The sequence below is a fragment of the Mesoplodon bidens genome (assembly GCF_964165515.1).
Source record: "Mesoplodon bidens genome assembly, chromosome: 18".
NCBI lineage: Eukaryota > Metazoa > Chordata > Mammalia > Artiodactyla > Ziphiidae > Mesoplodon > Mesoplodon bidens.
In genome coordinates, this window is record NC_138175.1 from 47,795,516 (window position 1) to 47,820,162 (window position 24,647).

Genomic DNA, 24,647 nt, shown 5'->3' on the forward strand with positions numbered 1-24,647 from the left:
CTGGTTTGTTCACTGCTGAATTGCCAGGGCCTCCGACAGGCTTGCCTGGTATGTGCCAGGAGTGGGGCAAATGTGTGAACCAATGGGGGAGACAGACAGGTCAGGGACGGTGACAGCCTGAGGGTCAGCGCGGGGATGGAGCCCGGGGTGTCAGGGAAGGCTTCCTGCAGGAAGGGCCACAGTAAAGGGATGAACTGGGCAGCCCCGGCCCCTGCCCCCCACAGGGGAGACAGAAAGAAACAGATTTCGTGCCAGGAGCTGTGCCCCGGGCCAAGGAAGGCTTCTCAGAGAAAGTGAGATCTGAAGCGGGGAGAAGGTGTGAGGCAGAGGTGGGGTGGGCCCGCACAACCCCTTCTAGATTCCCTTTCTCTGTTCTGCGATAGGGGTTCTGGGCCCCCTAGCCTCCTGCTCAGAGCGGCTGGTCTAGGACACAGGCGGTGGGACAGACGGCCCACTTGGGCAAGTCACTCAGCCTCTCCAGGCTTCAGTTTCCTTGTTGTAAAATGGGCCTGATAAAGTACCTGCCCATTTAGGGCAGTGGTGAGCTAAAGTGACTTAATGTGTGTCGATGCTGAGAGCAGGACCTGGCCCAGAGGAAGTTCTCTGGAAAGTTGGGCCACTTATTTTCAGAAGGGTTAGTTACATCCTGGCAAGACAGCCAGCATAGCGACACGGGAGTCCCAGCCGTCCCCACCTTTCCCTCTCCACATTCCCTCCATCCAGCCCCACTCTCACGCCTAGGTATGGCTGTGGCGTGGGGCTGGCGGCTGTTTACCGTGATCTCCCCTGGTGAGGCCGCAAGTCTCAGGTTCATCCTGATGGGTGAGTTGGGCAGAGCAGCTGGGGCCCCCTTCGTCGCACCCTCTGGGGCTCTTGCTGGCATCGCAGCCTGGGTGTGCAGGGAGAGGGGGACACAGCAAGCCCCGGATCTCCAGCCACCCTCCCCGTCAAAGAGGCCACTTATCCCCCGTCGCTGTGTCCTGCACCACAGCCCCAGCCAGTGTTTCACACCTGGCTGCCCCGCCAGCCACTCTCGGGCACCCAGCCCCAAGCTGAGCCACTGCTTCCCTGGCCCCTGGCACCTGGCCTGGCATAGGGAGTGAGATGGGGGTGTGCGTGTGTGGTGGGAGACTGACCCTGCCGAAGCAGGGGCTGTGGTTGGGTCCCCTGCTCCTGTGTCCCTGCCCAGCCCCTCCCTCCGCTGGGACAGTTGTGGGGGCCCAGTGGCCCAGGCTTTCCAGGCTCAGCCCCGCCTCCCTCCCTCCCTCCACCCTTCCCCTCCCCCTCCTATGGGCTGGAGCCACAGCCAAGCTCAGCTCCTGCCAGGGTAGGGCCGCGTCGTCACCAGCCGCTGCCAGGGAGGCCGGGGCACAGAGTCCAGCCAGCTCTCCTCCATGGGCCAGGGGAACCCCTTGATCCCAGCTCCCTGATCTTTCAGCTGGAAGCCTCTGTCTGCTGGCCTGTCCCACTGCAGGTGGCCCAGGACAGAGGGAAGAGGATGGTGGAGGTGAGCTGGCCCAGGCCTTGGGGAGGAGTGGAGGAGGGGGAGGGCTGCCTGGGTGTGCGGGAGGGCAGTCCAGATACACGGCCACCTGAGCCAGCGTAAGCACGTGCGCCAGGGGCCACACCTTTCTTAGGGCCAGGGGCGGGGTGGCCGTGTGTGTGTCCGTGTTGGCGGTGGCAGGTGTCTCTCTGCTGGGGCTTAGCCCACACCTCGGCGCGGGTCCCCCTGAGCATCTCTGTGGGAGCACATTCCTGGGGTCTGGTCTGCATGGAGGTGTTTCCAAGGGGCTGTGCCTCCCTGCGCCACTGGTGACCCTGGAGCTGGCTGTGGGCATGCCTGGGTCTGTGTGCGGATCTCATGGTTTAACTCTGTCTCAGGAGCGTTCCTAGGTGTGTGGAGGGTCTTGGGGTCTGCCCTCCTAGTGAGTCCAGCCATAACGGAGCATTTGTGGGATTATGTGTGTGCAAGCATGTGGCTGTGTTTCTAGGTGGTGGCTAAAGTCCGTATCATTGTGTCATTTGGTTCCCCCAGGATCCTTGTATGTGTCTCTGGGTCCCTCCGGAGTCCCTCCATCTCTGGGGTGTACGGGTCTTTACATTATTTGTGGAGGGGCTCCCGGGTCCTTGACTTCTTGGGGTCCCAGCCGTGGGTCCCCAGTGTTGCGGCCCTTCCGTTCTGAGAACTTCCTCTGAGCCAGGCCCCTCTTAAGACTGCTTTCCCCACCTTCTCCCATTGACACCTCACAGTTGCGTCCGGCCCACTTGCTGGGGCCTGTGTTCCTGAGGCGGGAGCTGAGGCTCGGGGGTGGGATGTTCCTTCCTGCGCCCAGGCCCCTGTACAGCCGCCAGCAGGGTGCCCGGGTAGTGTGGGGCAAGCGGCTGCTCCGTCTCAGGCTGCTTGGGGACTTTTCCGTGCAACCAGTGTGTGTGTTCTCGTGTGTCTGTGGTTATGTGGCTGGACGTCTGTGTTGCATGTCTGTGTCAGTCTCTGAGGACAGCTGTGCACTGTGGAGCGACTTCATTTGCTTCTGTGTCTCGGGTGTGTGTGTGTGTGTGTGTGTGTGTGTGTGTGTGTGTGTGTGTGTGTGTGTGTGTGTGTGTGTGTGTGTGTGTGTGTGTGTGTGTGTGTGTGTGTGTGTGTGTGTGTGTGTGTGCGTGTGTGTGTGTGCGCGCGCGCGCGCGCGCGCGCGCGCGCGCGCGCTGGGAGGCCACTGGAGCCTCTTTTCTGCCTGTTGCCCCCTCCCTCCTTCCTGCCCCACCTCAGGGGAGGAATGAATGAAGTCGAATCTGATTTCCCCAGTCCCTGGGGGCTCGCCCACACTCTCAGGTTTGTTGTGGCATCCATCCCCACCCTGGGTACCTCTGGGGGGTGAGGGACACCAGCAGTGCCCTTTGTGTCTGTGCCCTATTGAGCCTGGCCAGGCAGGGAGGGGGGCACCCGAGCCTGGGGCTGCCACAGGAGCCGCCTGGCCTCCCTGGGGGCTTAGAGCACCTTGGGGTAAAGGAAGCACCATCTCTGCATTCAGCCACACGCTCTGAGCTGTGCCTCGCCCTGTGCTGGGCAGGGCTGGGGACACAGGGTGGCTGAGAGGGCCCCAGGCCCTGTCTTTTGGGAGGGCAGGGGTCATCAGAGCATAATGGGGGCCCATTATGCTCCCCCATCCCAGCCCTGGAGAAGGAAAGTCTTAAACAGAGATAGTCAGACTGGCACATTTGCTCTGGGAAACCGTGCTCAGCATCCTCTGTCCTTTATTTGTTCCTTCCTTTATTCGTTCAGCAGCAACAACAACAGCAGTGCCAGTAATGATAACAGCAGCTAGCCTGTAGTAGTGAGGACCCACGCGGCAGCAGGCACTGTTCTAAGCGCTTTGCACGGGTCATCTGGTTCGATCGTCCAAACACTCCCAGGAGATAGGGACTATCATTACCCCCAGTTTGCAGATGAGGACACGGAGGCCCAGAGTCACTTGCTCACGGGCACACAGCTTGGCAGTGGTGGAGCGGGCACGAGCCTGGGCCGTCCGCTCTTACTCATCGGCTGCCTTCTGAGTCCTTGTCCGGCACACTCAGTGCAGAGGCCTGCTGAGGGGAGGATGGCGCTTATGTGGCCAGAACACAGAGAGCAGGCTGCTTGTCACTTCCCACATGGCCGACTCCAGGCCCTGCTCTCCAAGGCTTGGGTGGCCCTCGATCTGTGTCTTTTTACGGGCTTTCACCCATCGTGGGGAACGCGAATCTCTGGCGGCACACCCCCTGTATGATGTTCTTCTTGCTTTTGGCCAAAAGGTACCACCACTTCCTCCAATTCCCAGCCTAGGCCGTGTGGTGGGGAGGGCCTGGGGAAGTGGGCTCGCAGCCGGGCGCTCCTTGTGTTTGGAACACACACCAGGTTATTCACTAAATAGCCGGATTCAGTCTCTCAAGAGGCTCAGTTCCTTCACAGGCATCAAGGTCAGACTTCCAGGCAGTGTGGACAGGCCTTGGAGACTCCTGGCTGCCCTCCGCCCCACCTCCCTTCCCTGCTCCTCCTCAGGGTCCAGCCTCATCACTTTGGTGATGGCATCACTCATTCGTTGCACAGATATTTACCAGGTACCTGCTGTGTGCCAGGCCCTGCTCTAGCTGCCAGGGGTACGACAAGAATGAGACAGACAAAGGCCCCTGTTCCTGGGGAGCCCATACTCTGCTGGGGGGAGGGGAAGGAGGGGGGGACCAACAGGCAACAGGTATGTAATGCCAGATGATAATAAATGCCACAGAGAAGTATAAAGCAGGGGTGCAAATTTTGTCAGGGTGTCAGGGAAGGCCTCTCAGAGGAGGTTTTCTTTGCACTGAGACCTGAAGATCAAGAAAGGGGAGCCATGCAGCTCTGGGCAGAGGGAACAATGGGTGCAAAGGCCCTGAGGCTGGAAGAAGCTTGATGTGTCCAAGACTGAAAAGGAGGAGGCCAGCGTGGCTGGGGTGAAGTGCAGGGAGGAGATGGGGTCCCTTGGTGGCAGGGCCCAACTGCTGAGTCACAGTGGGGAGTTTCATCCAGGTGGGAAGCCCTGCAGAGTTTTGTTTAACATTTCTTCAGAATCCCTGCTAACCACAGCAGCCTTTCTGATCTTGGTTTTGGTCATCGGAAGTAGAGTTGTCTCTCTTCATGTTCCTGTCCCATAAACCTCTGCGGTCCTTTGTCTGGAGTAGAAGCTTTGGCTGGAGCCAGGGCTGCTGGGAAGCAGGAGGCTTAAGGGGGCAGTGACAGGCCTTCTCCGTGGGTCAGAGTCGACGCTTTTGTGCCCTGGTGCTGGGCGGCCCTGGGCAGTGACTTCCCCTCTCTGGGCCTCAGTTTCCTAGTTTGGGAAACAGGAGGGAAGAGGACTCTCCACCCACACACCCAAGAACCACTGGGAGGGTTCACTGTGGCCTGGTCCGCGTGCCTGGTGCAGGCATAGGCCAGAGTCAGCACTGAAACACATGTGTCCCCTCCATCCACCCAAGCAGCCACTGAGGGGAGACCTGGGATCCAGCCTGTAACCAACCAGAGCGTCGCTCCTGCGTGCGCCAAGCCACCGACTTAGCAGGAAGACAGCGGACACAGTCATAACCATATAACGTGTTAGGTGATGCTAAGGGCTGGGAGAGAAGGGACTGGATGCCAGGATGCCAGGCTCTGGGGGATGCGGCGATGGGCAAGACCAGACCAAGCCCCTGCCCCCGTGGAGCTCACGCTCCAGCTGTTGCAAAAGGTGGTGTCAGTCCTCAGCAGTCCTGCCGTCTCAGCCTCTACAGGGTGCCCAGAACCTGCCTGTTCCTTCTGCCTCCATAGGCTCCACATGGTCCTGTCCACCCTCTTCTGCCTCCGTAGGCTCCACACGGTCCTGTCCACCCTCTTCTGCCTCCATAGGCTCCGCACGGTCCCGTCCACCCTCTTCTGCCTCCGTAGGCTCCGCACGGTCCCGTCCACCCTCTTCTGCCTCCGTAGGCTCCGCACGGTCCCGCCCACCCTCTTCTGCCTCCATAGGCTCCGCACGGTCCCGTCCACCCTCTTCTGCCTCCATAGGCTCCACACGGTCCCGCCCACCCTCTTCTGCCTCCATAGGCTCCGCACGGTCCCGTCCACCCTCTTCTGCCTCCATAGGCTCCGCACGGTCCCGCCCACCCTCTTCTGCCTCCATAGGCTCCACACGGTCCCGTCCACCCTCTTCTGCCTCCATAGGCTCCGCACGGTCCCGCCCACCCTCTTCTGCCTCCATAGGCTCCGCACGGTCCCGTCCACCCTCTTCTGCCTCCATAGGCTCCACACGGTCCCGCCCACCCTCTTCTGCCTCCAGAGGCTCCACACGGTCCCGTCCACCCTCTTCTGCCTCCATAGGCTCCACACGGTCCCGCCCACCCTCTTCTGCCTCCATAGGCTCCACACGGTCCCGCCCACCCTCTTCTGCCTCCATAGGCTCCGCACGGTCCCGCCCACCCTCTTCTGCCTCCATAGGCTCCGCACGGTCCCGTCCACCCTCTTCTCCTGCTCGACTGTCGCATCCTCCTCCTCCCAGGTGTCCCTGCTCCTGCCCTGCCCCCACACGCAGCCACCGGGAGCCTGTGAACACCTGAGTCTGGCCACATCCCTCCCCTGCTCAGAACCTTCCTATTGCTCCATCTCACTCAGGTAAAAGCCGGAGTCCTGGGGACTTCCATGGTGATCCAGTGGTTAAGACTTCACCTTCCAATGCAGAGGGTGCAGGTTTGATCCCTGGTCGATCCCAGGTCGGGGAGCTAAGATCTCACATGGCTCACAGCCAGAAAACCAAAACGTAAAACAGAAGGGATATTTTAACAAATTCAATAAAGACTTTAAAAATGGTCCACATAGGGCTTCCCTGGTGGCGCAGTGGTTGAGAGTCCGCCTGCCGATGCAGGGGACACGGGTTCGTGCCCCGGTCCGGGAAGATCCCACGTGCCGCGGAGCGGCTGGGCCCGTGAGCCATGGCCGCTGAGCCTGCGCATCTGGAGCCTGTGCTCCACAGACGGAGAGGCCACAGCAGTGAGAGAGAGGCCCGTGTACCGTAAAAAGAAAAAAAAAAAAAATGGTCCACATAAAAAAAAAAAAGCCAGAGTCCTACCCATGGCCCACAAGTGCCTACACAATCTGCCCTCCTCTCTCCCCTCGCCCACCCTGCCCCAGCCACTCGGCCTCCTCTTTGCTCTTTGACCACATGAAGCACGTTCCTGCCTCAGGACATTTGCACTGGCTGTTCCCACTGCCTGGGTGCTCCTCCTCCAGCTACCCACAGGGCTCCCTCTCCTCTCTCCACTCGGGTCCCTGCTCAAGTGTCACCTCCTCAGCCATGCCCTCCCTGACCACTTCATTGAAAATTCACACCTCCCCTCACCCTCCACACCCTCCTGATCCCTGCTGTATTTTTCTCCTCAGCACTTACCACCTGACTTACTAGCTATTTTTCTGATTTATCTCATTTATTGGCTGTCTCCCTTCCTCTAGGATGTGAGTTCTGCAAAGCGCAGGGATATTCCTGACGCTCCTGGCCTCTGCTGTCGGCCCTGCTCCGGGCCTGGCAGAGATAGTCCTCGGTAGACTTTGATGATTGGATAGAGGAGTGGGGGGCTGAGTGTGATGGATCATTTGTGGGTAGAGTAGGTGTTTGCCGAGGAGGGGGCTTGAGCACGTGTCAGTCCCAAAGCGTGAGGCAGGGTCTGGGGACAAGGGGCCAGAGGGTTCCTTGGTGGAACTAGGCTCAGGGCAGGAGGAGAATGGGGGTTGGGGGGGGGACACGCAGGTGGGCAGCAAGAGCTGAGCAAAGGAAGTGAAGGAGGGACGGTGTGGGGTTTCGGGGGGCAGTGAGAGCCTGCCGTGGGCCGCCACGTTGAGACAGACTCCCCCTCCATCATCAGAGCACCGCCCAGGGAGGTAGGCAGTAAACTGAGGCAGGGAGGGGGCTTCTGGAGCTGGTGGGTGAAGATCATGGCAGAAGGGTGGGCGGGAACCAGCGGTGGAAGCGCTGAGTGCGGGCTGGGGCCAGTGAGCCCCTCTTCATCGCCCCCTTCCTGCCTTGGTTTCATTTTGGTGACTAGGAAGGGGTGGCCGTGGCCCCTGCCGCATCCTCTGCTCCGCCCCTGCGCCCTGGGGCCCTGGCTGAGTCAGCTCCCTCCACGGCCGGGGTGATGAGGGGGGCAGCTTTATTCAGGGCTGCCGGAGCAGGTGGAGGGCAGGAGGGAAGGAGTTCTCTACACACGCACGCACACATACACGTGCACACGCACACATACTCCCTTGACCGTGTTACCACACTAGCAGATGTGGCTCTTCCATGTCCACTGATTTCCTTGGTGGGGAGGGTGGTGCCTTTTTTGTCTCATGAAAGGTCTGATAGTAGAACACGTGAGCATAGGGGGTGCCTGGAAAATGTGAAGCTTTTGCTAGGACAGGTGGGAAACTGCCCGTCCCACATGTGAAATAATTCAAAAGACTTTTTTTTTTGATTGAAATAAACATTTTAGAGTAGGATGGAAATGTGCCTGCATTTGAGAGATCAAACACTGGGCTTCAGAGGCATCTGTGCCCCGGCTGGTGGCTGCAGGCTGCACCCTGTCCTCCTTTGTTCCGTGTCGCTGGGGTCAGTGCTTCACCCTCTGCCTCTGAGTTCCAGGGGTTTCTCTGCCAGAGTTTCACAGGTACTGCCTGGGCAGAGCCTGAGGTGTCCGAGCAGGGGTGTAGCATAGCGGGTGCAGGCGAATGTGTTCGTTCACCAAGTGTTCCTTGAGTGCCTGGCACGCAGTGTTGTAGGCATTGGGGTACAGTGTGCAGCAAGACAGAGGACAGGCCCTGCCCTGGTGGAGCTGACATTCTGGTGGAAGAAGCAGACACTAAAGAATCCCACACACACAAACACATACACACACAGTATATGGTGAGTGCAATGAGGAAAAATGAAGCAAGGAAAGGGTCATAGAGGGTGGTAGGACAGGAACAGGGACATTTGTGTGCAGACGTGGGTCGAGGGAAGGAGGGAGGGAGGGTCGAGGGAAGGAGGGAGGGAGCCATATGGAGATCATTGAGAAGAGAGTTCCAGCACGGGGTGGGGGTGGGGGTGGGGGTTGTAAACTGCCAGTGCAAAGGCCCTGAGGTGGGGGCATGTCTGACGTTTGAAGAACAGTGAAGAGGCCAGAGTGGCTGGGGCAGAGTGATGGAGGGGCCGTGTGGGAGGAGAGCTGATGGGCAGATCTCTCAGGACCTCGTGGGCCACGGGGAGGAGTTTAAGGATGTCGACTCTGTAGTGGATCAGACTGTCTTCCAAGCCCACCTCTGCTTGGTGACCTTGGCAAGAGATTTCACCTTTGTGGGCCTCAGTTTCCACATCTGCAAAATGGGAGTGAGAATAGCATAGCCACTCCACCTAAGTGCCAGGGAGTTGGTGAGCTCAGCATTGGCATCTGCGCAGGGTCATGGGTCCCCCATGGTGGTGGTGATGGTGGTGGTGGTAGGGGTGTGAGTACTGGGGCTGAGCCTCAGTAAACCACATTTGGTGGTGGGGACTGGTTCTTGGACTGCTTTTCTGCTGCAGACTGACAGGCCAAAGGCCCGTGGAAAAGGCGAGTAATTCCTTATTCCTGGGTGGGGGTGGGGGTGGTCGGAGCCCCACTTTGTGCTGCCTCCCACACTACCGCTGGGGGCCTGGGCAGGTCGGAGGAGCTGGGGACCCTCACCCCCAGGTGGGGTCAGGGCAGGAGAGGAAGAGCAAGGTCTGGGTGTGGATAGGGTGGAGAAGGAGGGAGGAAGGGTTGGAGGCCAGGACCATGATGGCAATGACAAAAACCGAAGCACCACCGCAGGACAGGTGGGTAAGAGCCTGGACTTTGGTCCTCGAATTCTAGGTGCCCTGGACAAAGGATTTCCCCTCTCTGAGCCTCAGTCTCCCCACCCGTGAACTGGGGATGATGAGCGTGCCTGTCTCACAGGTTAGCGGTGAGGATGGAATGCGATTAGACACAGAACACCAAGCAGGCCCAGGCACACACGAGTCTCCAAGGATGCACCTGCCGTAATTCTGAGAACTGGCGGGGCCCGGGCTCTGTGTTAGACAGGACTGGAGTCTTGTGTCCACTCTGCTTCCCAAGCTGTGTGACCTGGGCAAGTGGGGTGCCCTCTCTGTGCCTCGTCTTCCTTGTCTGTAACACAAAGCCCAAAAGGGCCCCTTTGTCTGGGGTCGGGCGTGCAGATTAAATGAGGGACTCCAGGTCAAGTGCTTAGGAGAGGGGCTGGCACGGTAGGTGCTCCATAAGTGTTGGCTGCTGCTGTGATGGTGACTGACGGCTGTGTGCGCTTGGCCTTGGGGCCAGGCCATCAGTGCCTGGGTTCTCTGTGACTCCTTACAAGAACTCCAGGAAGCAGGTGCTGTCATGGTCCTCTTTTAACAGAAGAGGAAACTGAGGCACAGAGCAGCTGAGCTGCTAGCCCAGGGCCACGCAGTGAGCTCCCACAGTGGGTCAGCGCACCCACACTTCACAGGCAGAGAGAGCTGGGCTCTTGGCCCTGGGCTGACTCCTAAATTCTGGGCTTGCCTGGGAACCCCAGCGCCTACTCTTTGCCCGCCCCCTCTGCTGCTGGCGCAGGCCCCTTTATATGTAGCAGCTCCTCTCCCTTCCCTCTGTGGCCCCCATAAAGTCAGGAGCTTGGGGACTTGGTGGGAAGGGGGGGTTCTGGTCGGGGGAGCCAGCAGTGCTTGGAGGTGCCCCAGGGTGGGGCTCCCGCCTGATCATTATAAACACGGTTGGTTCCTCTGTTTGTCCTGCCCTCCGTGCAGCGCCCAGAGGGAAGGGCTGGCCCCAGGCAAATATCCGGAGGTGTGCCCGTCTGTCCCCTGCCCCTGCAGGTCACACAGGCAGCTGGGGGCGGGGCCGGGGGCGGTGTGCAGAGGTGGCTGCCGCGTCTTCCAGGCTGCCTCCTGCCCACCCCGTCTGGATCCTGAGCCCCTCCCTCTCCTGGGTTTAGTGAGGGGTCCTGTGGCTAACCCTATTCGTGCAGAGGGCTTAGAGCTGACTTGGGGCCCGCAGGTCCTGAGCTAGGGGGCGGAGGATGGGCAGGCAGAGTGAGAGAGGCCAAGGTGAGGAGTGAGGCTGGGCCCGGTGCCAAACGGGGGCAAATCTGGGAAGACAGTGCGGAGGTGGTGAGACATGGGGTACACATCTGGAGGGACAGAGCGGAGCGGGGAAGATGGGGGAAGGTCAGGCTGAAGGGATGAGGCTAGGAGCTGGAACTGGGAGAGAGTCGAGGGCAGAGAAACCTGGAGAGAGGAGAGGACAGGGTAGGTCAGGGCCTCTGGCAGGTGGGCCGGGAATGGAGGCCTGGGCGGGCGGGATAGGCAGCGTTCTGGGGGCTGGCATGCGGGAGCGCCGCTGAAGGGGCTCCTGGCTTGGGGGGTAGAGAGGGGGCTGGGGCGGAGGGCCCCTCACCCTGGCCAGGCCTGTTCCACCCCAGAGCAGGCAGGGAAACTGGACCCTGGGGGAGCGCTGGCGCTGGTCACCTGCTGGCCGGGAGGCCCAGGCCAGTTGAGGCAGGTTGGCTGCTGGGTCCCCACCCGCCTCCCACTGGGCGGCTCCTGCTGCCAAACCGGTTCCCCTGGATCGCTGCCCACTGATGTCCCTACCTCTGGCCTGGGGATGGCGGCCTCTTCGTCCTTACCTCACAGAGCTGCTCCGCGAAAGGAGCCGGGAGTGGAACCAGGGGCTGCAGGGGCCGCATCCCAGACACACGCAAGCATCCTCGCTAGGTCACGAGACTTACTGAGCTTGGGGCCGACCCTGTGCTGGGCACTGCGCCAGGCTCTGGGGAGCCAGCCATGAACCAGACAGAAATCCCCACCCAGTGCATTTCCCCTAGTTCTTTGGGTCTTAGTTCACACGGGCCCTCTCCTGGAAAACCTCCCTTATCCCCAGCCTGCCATCCCTCCAGGCTGGGTCTGGCGCTCTGTGACCCCAGCGCCGACCACTCTGGGCCGTCGGAGGCTGTCTCAGTCACCGCAGTATCCCTAGCACCAACCAGCGCAAGGCTGGCACAAAGGAGTGGGTTATTGCTGAATGAATGAACGAACGCATAATGGACAAATGATGTTTTCTTCCCACTTTACAGATGAGTAACCCGAAGCCCCAAGAGGAGACATCTCGTGCCCAAGGGCACTTCTAGCACAGCCAGCATCAAACCAGGTCTGTGGGACTCAGGGCCCGTGTGCGGGTTGGGGGGCAACACCTGGCCCCCTTCCCCAGACGTGGCTAGGAGTCATCCTAATCATCAGAAGAGCAAATGCCGACGGGGCCGTCCCTCCGTGTCCCAGCCCTGCACCCAGCTCTGCTTGTATTAAGTCATTAATCCTCCCGGCAGCCCTGTGGGGGCTGATCCAAGGCACAGACAGGTTAAGTCACTTGCCCAAGGTCACACGTAGTAGGTGACAGAGAGACATGTTGCACTCTGGCCATCTGGCTCCCCTGCCCATCATTTCTGTGGTTCCCCCTATGGGACACCACCATCACACATGTCCTCTTCGGCCCCTTTGGTTTTTAAATCAGCTTTTATTGAGCATTTACTCTGTGCTGGTACTGTTCTGAGTACAGGACTGGAGACCACAGGCCCTAAAGACAGGGACTGTTTGGTCTGTTAGTATCTGTTATGAAGTGGCTCTTTCCCCGCTCTGTGATCTTGGTGAGGAACTTCCCTCCTCTGAGCCTCAGTCTCCTCATCTGTAAAGTGGGCATATAGCAGTGAGGCTGCCTACGGGTCACGCATAGGACAGGGGCTTGGTAACCATTTGTTGAACAAGTAACCAAAGGTATGTGGTGCTTCCAGCCCAGAGTGCAGGCTGGCAAAGCAGGGATAGTGTCGGCGGCCTTTAGGAACCAGTCACTGAGCACATACTGTGTGCTGGGCGTGGCCGAGACAAGGGAGTGGGACGCCAGGAAACTGGGCAGGTGAGACCTGGCTTGGGGCACTGAAAGTCTAGTGATGGGGGTTGTAAACACTGAACTAGTAAACACAGACTGAGCAGCAGAATTTCCAGAAGTTAAACATGCTATGAAATGTGATGGAAGGACAGTGGGGAATGGGGACTCTTTTTCTTGGGATGTTCAGGGAAGGAGTCACCAACGACTCTGACACCTGAAGGAAGGGAGGGAGGGGACCATGTGTGTGGATACCGGGGAAGAGTATTCCCCACAGAGGGAACAGCCAGTGCAAGTCCCTGAGGTTTGGAAGCCAGTGTGAGTGACGGGGAGAGATGAAAGCAGAGGAGGGGCGGGGCGGGGCGGGGCGGGGCGGGGCCACGGGAAGACTGAGCTTCTCCCCTGAGTGAGGTGGAGCCACAGGAGGGCTCTGAGCAAGGGGCCTGACTTGGGTGTTCACGGGGTCCCTTGGGCTGCATGTGGGGGACAGACTGGGGAGGGGGCGCGGGGGAGTGGGGAGACCAGGGAGGAGAGGAGGATGGATAGCACCAGGGCTGGGCCAGAGGATCGAGGAGAAATAGCAGGTTCTGGCGAGCCGTCCCCTCCCACAGGCCTGCCGGCAGGAGCCCAAATCTGCGCCCTCACCACGCTGAGAGCCTGGCGCCATGTTTGGGAAGAAGAAGAAGCGGGTTGAGATCTCGGCACCGTCTAACTTCGAGCACCGCGTGCACACGGGCTTCGACCAGCACGAGCAGAAGTTCACGGGGCTGCCCCGCCAGTGGCAGAGCCTGATCGAGGAGTCAGCTCGCCGGCCCAAGCCCCTCATCGACCCCGCCTGCATCACCTCCATCCACCCTGGGGCCCCCAAGGTATGCTGGCGCCCACCACCGCCTCTCCTGACCCACGCCTACCCCCTCGGGGTGACCCCAGCCCTCAACCCCACACTTGACCCTGCGGCCAACACCTCCCCCTCCCTTGCTGACCTCCACACAGACGCGCCCCAATTCTCACCTTTCGCTCACCCCTCCACCCACTGATCCCTCACTTGGCCTCAACGCTGACCCCCCCTTACCTTGCTGAGAACCCTACACTGACCTTGACCCTCCGACAGTCCCCCACACCAGCCCCAAGTCGTGCTCCTGTCCTGGAGCCTCACGCCCTGAGCTCTGTGCTCCGCTCCCCAGCACCACAGACTTGTCCTGGGCCTTCACCGGGCTCCCATCTCAGGGCGAAGCACAGACTCGTTCCCACATGGTGACTGCCCCAAGTGCTCAGGGCTGGGCTGGGGGAGCCCAGAGGGGGCTCCTGACCAGCCCCAGGGTCCAGGCCAGCTTCTTGGAGTTGGGGACACCGGAGCTGAGCCCTGAGGACTGAGGACGAGGAGGAGTCATTGGGGCAAATGGTGGAGAGTCAGGGCTTTTAGTGGAGGAAACGGCCCACGTGAAGCATTGGGGTTTTTTTGGTTTGGGTTTTTTCCCTGCCATCTGAGCAAAAGGGCGGAGTTGGGATTTGAATCAAGGTCCGTTTCCAAGGCCCATGTTCTTAACCCCTTTCCTGTCTCGGAGCACGGACTTTATCCGAAGGGCAGTGGGAACTGGGAAGGGCTACGGGCCACGGGAATGCAACCCAGGTTGTTCAGAGGGGTGGAGATGGGCAGGCTGGTCAGCAGGCTCAGCACCCAGGGGCAGGCCCAGGGCTGACTCATCCTGCCCTGCCCCGGGCTGGCGGCGGAAGCTCTCCCCCAGGGTCTCCAGCTGGCTGCCCACTGAGGCGTTCATGTGCCCCAGGCAGGGGGCTTTTGGATACTTTGAATTCTCTGCCAGTGCCTAAAAAAGCAAGAGACTTCACATCCAAATCTCTATTTCTGGCTTCTCCTGACAGATCGGCTGGGGCCACTGGAGGGGCAGCTGCCACCGCAGGCGGGGTGCCAGCTCTTCTGGGCCCTCAGGCCCCACCCAGCCCACCTCAGTTCCATCCCCTACCCGGCCCTGTGGCTGCTTGTCTGCTGGTGATGCCCGCACTAGGGCGCTTCCTAAAATCTAGCCCCTGCTCGGCCTGCCAGCCACAAGCCCTACCTGGGACTATGTTATCCAGGAGGAAGGGGCACCTTAAGTCACACAAAGGTGCCACACAGGCTGGCACTCTCCTGGGGCCCCTGTAGGCGCTCGTCTTTGCTGCCCTAGGCTGGGAAACTCCCTAGTCCTCCCAGACCCTCCCCCAACCCCCAGGGACTTCTCAACCTCTTTTTCCAGCACCAAAGCCTGACCAGGTGTCTCCCTTGCTTGGCTGGGCCCCTGGGCAAGGCCAGGCCTCCAGGCTGGCAGCCAGGCCCAGGAGAGGCAGGGGGCAGGGGCTGGCCCCACAGGGGTATGGTGGCCTGTAGGTGGGTTTTGTGGGATCTGTGTTTTCTGCACATTTGAGGTGGTTCTGGCTTTAGGATGTCTTGCAGCCCATGTCCCTGCCGCCAGTGATTGACAGTACAGGGCTGAGGGGCATGGGTTCTGCTTCCCTCAGCCTCCTCCCAGCCTGCCTGCCTTACTCACTCACTCACTCATGGGTTCAGCAAATGCTTATTGAGCACCTTCTGCATACCAGCCACTGTTCTAGGTGCTATGGATGCAGCCAGAACAGAAACAGACAGGAGGAAACCGTGGCCTCCCTCGCGATCATTGCACTGGGGGAGCAGGCCATGGACAGCTGTACGCATGCTTTATGTCAGCTGGTTTTAAGTGCTCTAGAGAAAAGGAGAGCAGGGGAGGGGGATAGGGAGTGTTAGGGGCTGGCGTTTCAGACTACGGGTGGTCAGCGAAAGCCTCCAGCAAAGACCTGAAAGGGGGGTGCGCTGGGGAGGGGAGCTCAGGGCAAACTTGGGAGAAGACGTTCCAGGCGGCGTGAACAGCCAGTGCCTGAGGTTGGAGTGTGTCCAGTGTGTTTTAGGAGCAGTTAGGAGGCCCATGTGGCTGGAGCTGAGTCAGGGGCAGGGGGAACCCTGGAGGCTGTGACCTGAATCAGAATGGTGGCCATGGCAGGTGAGGGTGGATTCAGGACAGGCTTTACACAGGCATTCGCATTTGCCAGCCTTGCTCCTGGGGCACTCCTGCCCTCTACTTTGGGCCCAAACTTTTCTGACTCTCCCTTTAACCCACCCTCAGCCTCCAGAGGCACAGAGAGCATGGTTTGGAGTTAACAGCCCTGGCGGGCTGCAGGGGAGGAAGTGCCGATCTGGGCCCTGGCCCCAGCATCCTGTAGTTTGCAGCTCTCCAGGGCTGATGATGGGGTGGCGTGGTCTCTGCCCTTCCTCCCCTGCACCCCACAGGGCAGGGACCGCCCCCCAGTCTGGAGAGCAAGAAAAAGACGGGTGCATCCCGCGGGGGGACGACAGCCTGACCGATGGGCAGGCTCTCCTCCTGCTCCCCTCCTGCCACCCATGGCCAGGTGCTGGGGGAGGGGCAGCAGGGGCCTCCCTGCTCCTGCGCCCGCCCCCCCGCCCCGCCCTGTCATCACCCATGGCATTTCTTCATTCCGTCTCTGTCTTGTCTCTGTGTGTGTTGTGTTGTCCTGTCCTCGTGTGTCGGATACACGTCCTGTGTCCCCCTCCTCCTTGCCCGGCCCCCACCCCGCCATTGCCCCGGACCCCAGACCATCGTGAGGGGCAGCAAAGGCGCCAAGGATGGGGCCCTCACGCTGCTGCTCGACGAGTTTGAGAACATGTCGGTGACGCGCTCCAACTCCCTGCGGAGAGACAGCCCGCCGCCACCCGCCTGTGCCCGCCAGGAAAACGGGATTCCCGTGGAGCAGGCCGCCACGGCCAGGGGGGGCCCAGAGAAGGCGGGCGGTCAAGGCCGGGTCGCTGGTCGCAGCGAGGCGGGTGGCAGCAGTGGAGACAGGAGGCGGGTGGGGCCGGACAAGAGGCCCAAGTCTTCCAGGGAGGGCTCAGGGGGGCCCCAGGAGTCCTCCCGGGACAAGCGCCCCCTCTCTGGGCCCAACGTCGGCACCCCCCACCAGCCTGTCAGTCTGGCCAGCGGGGCGAAAGTGGCAGCTGGCCGGCCCTTTAACACGTACCCGCGGGCCGACACGGACCACCCATCCCGGGGCACCCAGGTAACTGCTCTCCCTGCCCCAGGACCACCCCACTGTCCCCTTGCCCGGAGCTTCCCCGTTGCCACCCACCGACTCCAACCCGTGCCCAGCCCACCGTCCATCTGCATCCTGACCACCATGTGTCTGTCCCACAGCCGGGGTCTCTGTCCCTCTGGCCCCTCCACTGACAGTCGCCTCTCTTTTCTGTTGCAGGGGGAGCCTCACAACGTGGCCCCCAATGGGCCATCGGTGGGGGGCCTGGCCGTCCCCCAGTCCTCCTCCGCCTCCCGGCCCCCCGTTCGAGCCCACGGCCCCCCCAGCCCTGGAGTGCTGGGCCCCCACGCCTCCGAGCCCCAGCTGGCCCCTCCAACCCGCACCCTCACTGCCCACCCTGCACCCCCCGCCCCCGGACCCCGCTCGCCACAGCGGGAACCCCAGCGAGTGTCCCACGAGCAGTTCCGGGCTGCCCTGCAACTGGTGGTGGACCCCGGCGACCCTCGCTCCTACCTGGACAACTTCATCAAGATCGGCGAGGGCTCCACGGGCATCGTGTGCATCGCCACCGTGCGCAGCTCGGGCAGGCTGGTGGCCGTCAAGAAGATGGACCTGCGCAAGCAGCAGAGGCGCGAGCTGCTCTTCAATGAGGTGGGCCCGCTGCCCCTGCCCCCGCCCTTCACCTCTCCTCCTGGGGCTCCTCCGCCCCTGGTTTTTGAGGGCACGTAGGGGTGAGGAGGGGAGAGGGCCTTTGGGGATGGGGTTCCCCAGGGCTGGGTTCTGGGCCCGGCTCCTGTCCTCACGCGTCACACCTCCCCAGGCTGTCTTCTCTGTCCCCACGGCCACGGCTGTACTGTTCCTGGCTAGACCCCGAGCCCCAGCTCCAGGCTCCCTCAGCCCCCTGAGCCCCACCCTCTGCGTGCCTTCCAGGCCCCTCATACCCACCAAGGCCCATTTTGGCCCCGAAACATGTATTCCAAACCTGCCTCTTCTGGTTCCCTGTCTCAGAGAGGCCCCGCCACTCCTGTCCCCAGGCCAGAGTGCTGGACCTCCCTGGCCCCCACCCCGGCTTGTCAGCCCTGAGCCTTTCACTCCTTCCCCCGTCCCTGTCCCCGTGTAGCCCATTTGCTGCTCGGCCCTGCCCCCTGGGCATTCCTGCACACCGCAGCCAAAGGGCTGTCACACGCCCCTTTACTACCCTTTGCAGCGCCCCCTGGTGCCCTCAAGACAAAGGCCTGGCCTCTTGGCCGTGCATCTGAGATCCGCCCCTATCTAGGCCTCGCTTCTGTCTGACCTCAGGCTTTGGCCCTTGGGGGGCTCATTACCAGTGAGCGTGTTGCAAAGGCAGACCCCTGGCTCCCTCCCGAGAGGAATCTGTTGGGAGCAGCCCCCGGCCTCCGATGCAGGAGTCCCAGGAGGATGTCACATCCCGGGTCGTCCGACTCTAGCTCTTGCCTCCTGACCTCTCCACACTCAGCTTTGCCCCAGTGTAACGTGGCCCCTGTGAGCATCGTGTTCCCCCAGCTCCGTGAGGCTTTGCCTTGCTAGGCCTTCCTGCCCCTGAAATCTCTTCCCCCACCCCCCACCACCGCCTTTTATCTGACCTGCCTAGTACCTGCTTGGCCTTCTGGTCTCAGCCCTGTGCTTAGACGCCCTCGTCCCAGCTCCCTCTCCCAACACCAGCCTGGCCATCAGAGCCACTCGCGGCCCAGCTCAGGGCTGGTCAGAGACCAGCGTCAGAAGTGTGGGGTGTGTGCGGGGCGGGAGCACCCCTGGAATAGAGTGCAGACGTCAGGCCCACGCTGCCTTTGAGGTCTCTTGACTTTGGCCGTGGGAGGACAGCCCAGGGGGACCCCGATGAGCAGGAGTCGGACCCGCAGTGTGGCAGGGCCCACACCCAGGCTGAGAGGGAGGCGGGAGGGCTCCGGTGGCAGGGGCTGGCGGTCCTCCCTCCGCCACGCCGACCCAGCCTCCCACGCCCAGGTGGTGATCATGAGGGACTACCAGCATGAGAACGTGGTGGAGATGTACAACAGCTACCTGGTCGGGGACGAGCTCTGGGTGGTGATGGAGTTCCTGGAGGGAGGCGCCCTCACCGACATTGTCACCCACACCAGGTACTGCTGGACAGCTGGACTGTGTGACAGCCGGCCTGCTATCTCCCCCAGCTCCCCAGGGTGGACCTGGGTCCCCTCAGACCTCTCCCACGATAGGACTGGCCCCCTCCAGACCCCTTGGGGTGGGGCCGTGTCTCAGAGCCAACAGGCTCTGTCCCCCTCCGGCCCCCACGGTGGCACCATGTCCCCCTCAAAGCCCAGGGCAGTGTTGTGTCCCCCTTAAACCCCAGGGCAGGGCCCTGTCTGTCCCCGTCACTCACCCACCCACCCCCGCAGGATGAACGAGGAGCAGATCGCCGCCGTGTGCCTGGCCGTGCTGCAGGCCTTGTCCGTACTGCACGCCCAGGGGGTCATCCACCGGGACATCAAGAGCGACTCCATCTTGCTGACCCATGATGGCAGGGTGAGGAACGGGGTGGCTTGGCCTTCCCCCGCCTCTGCCCAGCTCTCCCTCCGCTGGTAGGGTGCGCTCTGACCCCCGCGTTCAGTCTCATGAGGAGCAGTAAGTTCCTTCGTTCCTCGTGCAGCAGTCCAGAGTCGGGGGTCCGCGCGAGTGGGGCCTCTGCCCCTGCGGTCAGGGGCTCAGGCTGGCGGGGGCTCTGCCGTCGGCACAGGCCGTTGGGAACTGTAGTCTAGCCCTGGGCCCAGAGAGGGGAGACTCCATTTGGGTGACCAGCCTCAGCTCTCGGCCACGTGAGAACCTGCTGCTAGCCTGGCATCCAGGCGTGGGCTGTGGACTCCAGTCCTGTCTCCCATCTTCTGGACTGAAGTTCTGAGTCTGAGGTCCATGGATGAGCCTCACAATGACCAGAACCTGCATTTATATTCCAAGAGTGAACATGATTTTCAGTAGGAGGGGGCCCTTGACTTTCACCAAATTCTTGTTGGTGATTTGCCCGCCCTCCCCCAGGAAAATTAAGCCAGTCAGCAGAGGCGGGGGGTGGGGGGAAGGCTCAGTTTCACCGGGAGTCTCCGTTGGGGTCCACAAACACCTAAAGATGTCTGCAGATGTGTTTGGGGGACTGTGTGAGCATGCTCTCTGGGGGTAGGAGGATCCATAGACATCCTCAAGAGTCCGAATAGGGCCCACAGTTCCAAAAAAGGTATAAATCCTTGGTCTGGGGACGTAGCTGTTGCAGAGGCAGGCTGTGTCCCCTTGTACCCACCTTGGACAGGGTTGCATCCCTCTCACACCTGCCAGCTGAAGGTGTGCTTCCTGCCGGGAAGCAGGGGCCCAGGGCACAGCATTGGGAGCCAGCCCCAGTCTGAGCCCCCGCCCAGCCTTTGGTACCCCTGGGACTCGGGCCACTTCCCCCGAGAGCCCCAGCGCAGACCCTGTCACGGAGGCAGATGGTGCGACCTTGGGCAGGTGACACGGCTGAGGGCCCCAGCCAGGAGACGGCAGAGCTCCCCAGAGGCTCTAACCTCTGGGCAGCATCGTGGAGACCCAGGCGCGTCTGAGGCCGAGGAATCAAATAGGAAATGCCTCTACTCAACCTGCCCCCACCAGCACCTCTGACCCTACTGCCTACGTCCTACTGCAGGTGAAGCTGTCGGACTTTGGGTTCTGTGCCCAGGTGAGCAAGGAGGTGCCGCGGAGGAAGTCCCTGGTCGGCACGCCCTACTGGATGGCCCCGGAGCTCATCTCCCGCCTCCCCTACGGGCCAGAGGTGAGTCAGAGGCGGCCGGTCATCCCACTCTCGGCGCTGGTTTATGCTGTGACAATCCGGAACAGCCAGAGTGCTGGGGGTGAGGGGGCTCAGTCCCTGGGGTCAGTTTTGGGGGAGAAGTAGGCATGCCTGTGTGCACTCGTTGCTGACTGGGTTCTAGTTTGGAGCCAGGCCAGTGCTTAGCAATGGGAACAGAATGCTGAGCAGAAGTGGCCCTGGCCTTGCCTGTCAGCCTGGGGCAGAGGCCACAAACTGGCCGATGTGCTCTGAAGATGCTCTTGGAAGCATTTTAAAAAGAGAGCTCTCACGTGAAAGTCTGAATTTTATCCTCTGTCAGAAAACCAAGAGCTCTGGCCACGTGGAGGCCAAATTCCCACACGGCAACAGTCAGCAGGTGCTGAGGGGCTGCTCCACATTAGAAAGTGCAGGGGTGCCTTCGTCCTGGCCATAGTCCCCACCCATCTCTATTGCCTACACTGACCTGCTTCACTCCCCGCCGTGACCTGCCTGGTCTTTGAGCTGTGGCCTGTGGCCCTGAGGATTCCTCCACAGTCAGTCAACAAGGCTTGACCCAGGGCCTGGCCAAGGTACCCTTGGAAGCATATCTTGGGGGAACCTCAGGTAGGAGTGGGATCACACTGGGAGGGGAGGCTGGGAGGAGATTCTGAGGGACCGTCTCGGTCAGGACTGCCTGTGAGTGACAAAACCATCTCAAACGGATTTAGCAAAATGGAAAGCTGTGGGTCCCTAGAATTTTCCCCTTGTAGTCTTCAGTCAGGCAGGTGCTCCCCTGGTCACAGCAGACATGACCCTGGCAACTCCAGGACACATCTCCCTGCCTGTGAGCCCTACTGTTTTCCTGAATACTTTGGTTGAAGTCTCAGGGTTGACTGTGACTGGCTCAGCTTGGGTCCTGTGCCCGCTCCTGAACCAATTACTGTGTCCGGACTCTTGCTGATGAGGCTACCTGGTCATGCTCCATGGACTGAAGTAGGGGAGAGGGGGTTCTCCAGAGAAACCCAGGGGGAGGAGGGGGGTTAGCAAAAAAGAAGGGGATAGATGCTGGGTGGGCAGAACCCTTCAGAGGGCTCCCTGGGTGAGGAGTGCATAGGGTCCGGCAGGCTGGGTATCAGCGAGGGTGTTCAGGGCCCAAGGATTCCGGGAGCGAAGAGGCAAAGGCAGAAGCAGGGCCGTCCCGCTGTGGGTGTCCCTCGAGCACTGGCCGTGCTGCACAGCTCAGCCCTGCTGCCCCTTCCCCACCGCAGGTGGACATCTGGTCTCTGGGGGTGATGGTGATCGAGATGGTGGATGGGGAGCCCCCCTACTTCAATGAGCCGCCCCTCAAAGCCATGAAGATGATTCGGGACAACCTGCCACCCCGACTGAAGAACCTGCACAAGGTGGGCCCTTCCCGCAGGCGGCAGGCAGGTGGGGGTGGGGGGACAGGGCTCCACCCAGCCCCGAGCCCAAGCAGAGCGCTGGGTGCGGGCCGCACTGGGGTGTGGATGGCTCCCTCCCAAGGTGGCGCTTGCTGTGTGCTGGGTCACCCCCGTGTCCCCCAGGCCTCGAGTGTCTGTGTAAGCTCTGTGCCCTCACCACCCCACATGCCAGAGGTTGTGCTTAGGCTGGCCTGGCTAGACGCACACAGCATAGCCAGGTCCAGGAGAGGGGCCTTCGCGGTGGAGGAATTGCCTGGTGAGAAAGGGGCGCCTCCAGGGCCCAGCTGCTGCCAGGGTCCTGCCGAACCTTGGAAATGGGGAGGGAATGAGCCCCTGGGGCCAAGCTCCTGGGACCTCTTTGCCCCCTCCTTAGGCAGTAGATGTTGTCAGCCCATTTGACAGAGAAGGAAACTGAGGCCCCACAGCGAGTGAGCAGTGGAGCTGGCTCTCAGACCCCCTGACCCTCTCGTCCTCCTCCTGACAGGTGTCGCCATCCCTGAAGGGCTTCCTGGACCGCCTGCTGGTGCGTGACCCGGCACAGCGGGCCACGGCGGCTGAGCTGCTCAAGCACCCATTCCTGGCCAAAGCGGGCCCGCCCGCCAGCATCGTGCCCCTCATGCGCCAGAACCGCACCAGATGAGGCCCAGCGCCCTGACCCTGAACCAAAGAGCCCCTTGGGTCACCCCTGCCCTGCCAGAGGCCAGTGGAGGGCCGGCCCCTGCCCCTCCCAGCCCAGGAGACACTCTGTATGGCACTGCCCTCCTTGCTGGGGGGTGTGCGGGACCCTACTACTGAACTGCCGTTTTGATTTTGTGACTTTTAAAAAAACGCAGGGACTTGTGGGAGCACACGAGGCTCCCAGGACCCGCCAACCCTCTGGGACAGGCCCGCCCCAGTGTTGTCCTGTCTCCAAGAAGGACGGGCGGCCTTCCCATCACTGGAAATCTGCAGTGGGGGCCGCCAGGGGTGGAGACAACACTACGAAAGAGGTGTGTGTGCGTGTGTGTGTGTGTGTGTGCGCGCGCGCACGTGTGTGTGTGTGTATGTGTACACGCATGTGTGCATGTAGAAGGTCCAGCTCCTCTGTCCTCCAGCCTGCAAGTGCGTGTCTCTGAGACCTCGCCTGATCCACAGCCCCTCCCCCCTGAGCCATTGCGGGGGTCGATCATGAATGTCTGAAGAGTGGCCTTTTCCCTTTGCCCCACACCCCTCTCTGTGGCTGGATGCAGAGACGGGGGTCAGGGCTTCCCACCCACCCCCAGCCTCTGCAGAACATGACTACTGCACCTGGAACAGCCTCCTCTTTTCTAGAAGTCTATTTATATTGTCATTTTATAACACTCTAGCCCCCATCTGGGGACGGATGGTCCCTGTCCCGCGGGGTGGCACCGGGGACAGGACCACTGCTTGAAGAATCAGGTTCCTGCCCCCTCAGCGCAGCCCCGCCTGCCCCTCCCTCAACTTAGTTTTACAATTAAACCAGTTTCTTGTTTTGTGTGTGTGCAGTGTGCATAGAGGCCCCCCAACCCCCGTCCAGGCCGTCTTGTGGGGAGAATTGATGGGGAGGGGCTCTAGGGTTGGGAGGGAGGCCTGGCTGACCCCAGGATTCCAGCCCAGTTCAGGGCCAGGGCCGTGTCTGTGGGTGGGCGGGAGTTCCCGGTCCAAGCAGCCAGTTACAGGGCTGGATTGATGCCCCCCAGGCCTGGAAGCGGCCAGTTTACCAGTCCATGTGCCATGATGACCAGTTTGCCAAATCTGCAGTTTGCTGGAAACCTATTTTAAAGGTGGTCTGGAGTGCGTTCAGTGGGTAGGAACTGATCCTTGGTGAGCTGATGTTAGGAAACTGGTCAACAGGCAGATGGGCTGCTGGGGCGTCGGCTAAGACAGATGGACCTGGAGCTGCCAGCCTCAGAAATATTCCACTGGCCATGTCCTGCCCTCCAGCCTCCCTGAGGCTGGGTCTCAGGGAGAGGAGAAAATCCGGCCGACAGGAGACGGCGCTGCTTCTGCATTTGGGGCAGTGACTGCCCCAGGCCAGTGTGGGCTCGGCGTGTGTCCTTCCCAGCACCCTGGGAGGTGTCGGGGCAGCAGCAGCCTCCTGGGGACACTGAGAGACCAAGGAGGGGACCCCCTTCCCAGAGCCCTCCGGAGTCACCGGCACCAGGGACCTCAGTCTGGTTTGTGGGCTGGAAGTGTGTGGAGAGGAGCCAGAGAATCCGACCTAGTCCTGCCTCGTCCCCATTGTCAGCCCCCACCCCACAGCACCCCTCTCCACAGGCCCTGAGTCCCCCAGGGATCTGGGCACTGTTTCTGTGACAGCCTGGCCAAGTACACACATGATCTAGATGGATAAACACAGATTTAAAGCATAGTGCAGGACGTCCCTGGTGGCGCAGTGGTTAAGAATCTGCCTGCCAATGCAGGGGACACAGGTTTGAGCCCTGGTCCGGGAAGATCCCACATGCCGCGGAGCAGCTAAGCAGGTGCGCCACGACTACTGAGCCTGCGCTCTAGAGCCCGTGCTCTGCAGCAAGAGAAGCCACCGCAGTGAGAAGCCTCATTCTGATGCCCCCTCAAGTTTGAGAACCACTGAGATCTACAGTTGCTCTCAGTAAGAGGCCAAGGAGTGGGGGACTCAGTCCTGCCCAGTTAGCAAGGTCCCAGCTTCCTTCCATCCTGCTGCTCCTCCATCCTAGGATTGTTACCTCTCCCACGTGAATAGGAGGACACACCCCTTCCTTTTAAAGGATGTGACCCCAAAGCTTTCACCATTGCCTCTTTGGCCTGAGCTTAGTCACGTGGCCACACCCAGCAGCAAAGGAGGTTGGGAAATGTAGTCTTTATTCTGAGCGACTCTGTGTCTAATTAAAACTTTATTACTGGGACTTCCTTGGCGGTCCAGTGGTTAAGACTCC

General features: G+C 61.0%; 1 protein-coding gene across 2 annotated transcripts in view; it reads left to right on the forward strand.

Annotated features, from left to right (window-relative positions):
• PAK4 (p21 (RAC1) activated kinase 4) overlaps positions 1–23,225 on the forward strand; it is a 47,255-nt gene extending 24,030 nt beyond the window's left edge. Inside the window, exons 1-10 of one of the 2 annotated variants that reach the window (XM_081216717.1) lie at positions 1,378–1,507; positions 11,630–11,703; positions 13,044–13,301; positions 16,072–16,533; positions 16,726–17,157; positions 18,490–18,623; positions 18,900–19,026; positions 20,168–20,293; positions 21,559–21,693; positions 22,217–23,225. In XM_081216717.1, the coding sequence (XP_081072843.1) occupies positions 13,098–13,301; positions 16,072–16,533; positions 16,726–17,157; positions 18,490–18,623; positions 18,900–19,026; positions 20,168–20,293; positions 21,559–21,693; positions 22,217–22,372 (1,776 nt within the window). In that variant the 5' untranslated portion in view covers positions 1,378–1,507; positions 11,630–11,703; positions 13,044–13,097 and the 3' untranslated portion in view covers positions 22,373–23,225. Of the gene's footprint in view, positions 1–1,377; positions 1,508–11,629; positions 11,704–13,043; positions 13,302–16,071; positions 16,534–16,725; positions 17,158–18,489; positions 18,624–18,899; positions 19,027–20,167; positions 20,294–21,558; positions 21,694–22,216 lie in introns of those variants that run through there. The other variant, XM_081216716.1, reaches the window with a different exon arrangement.
• Positions 23,226–24,647: the final 1,422 nt, after the last annotated feature.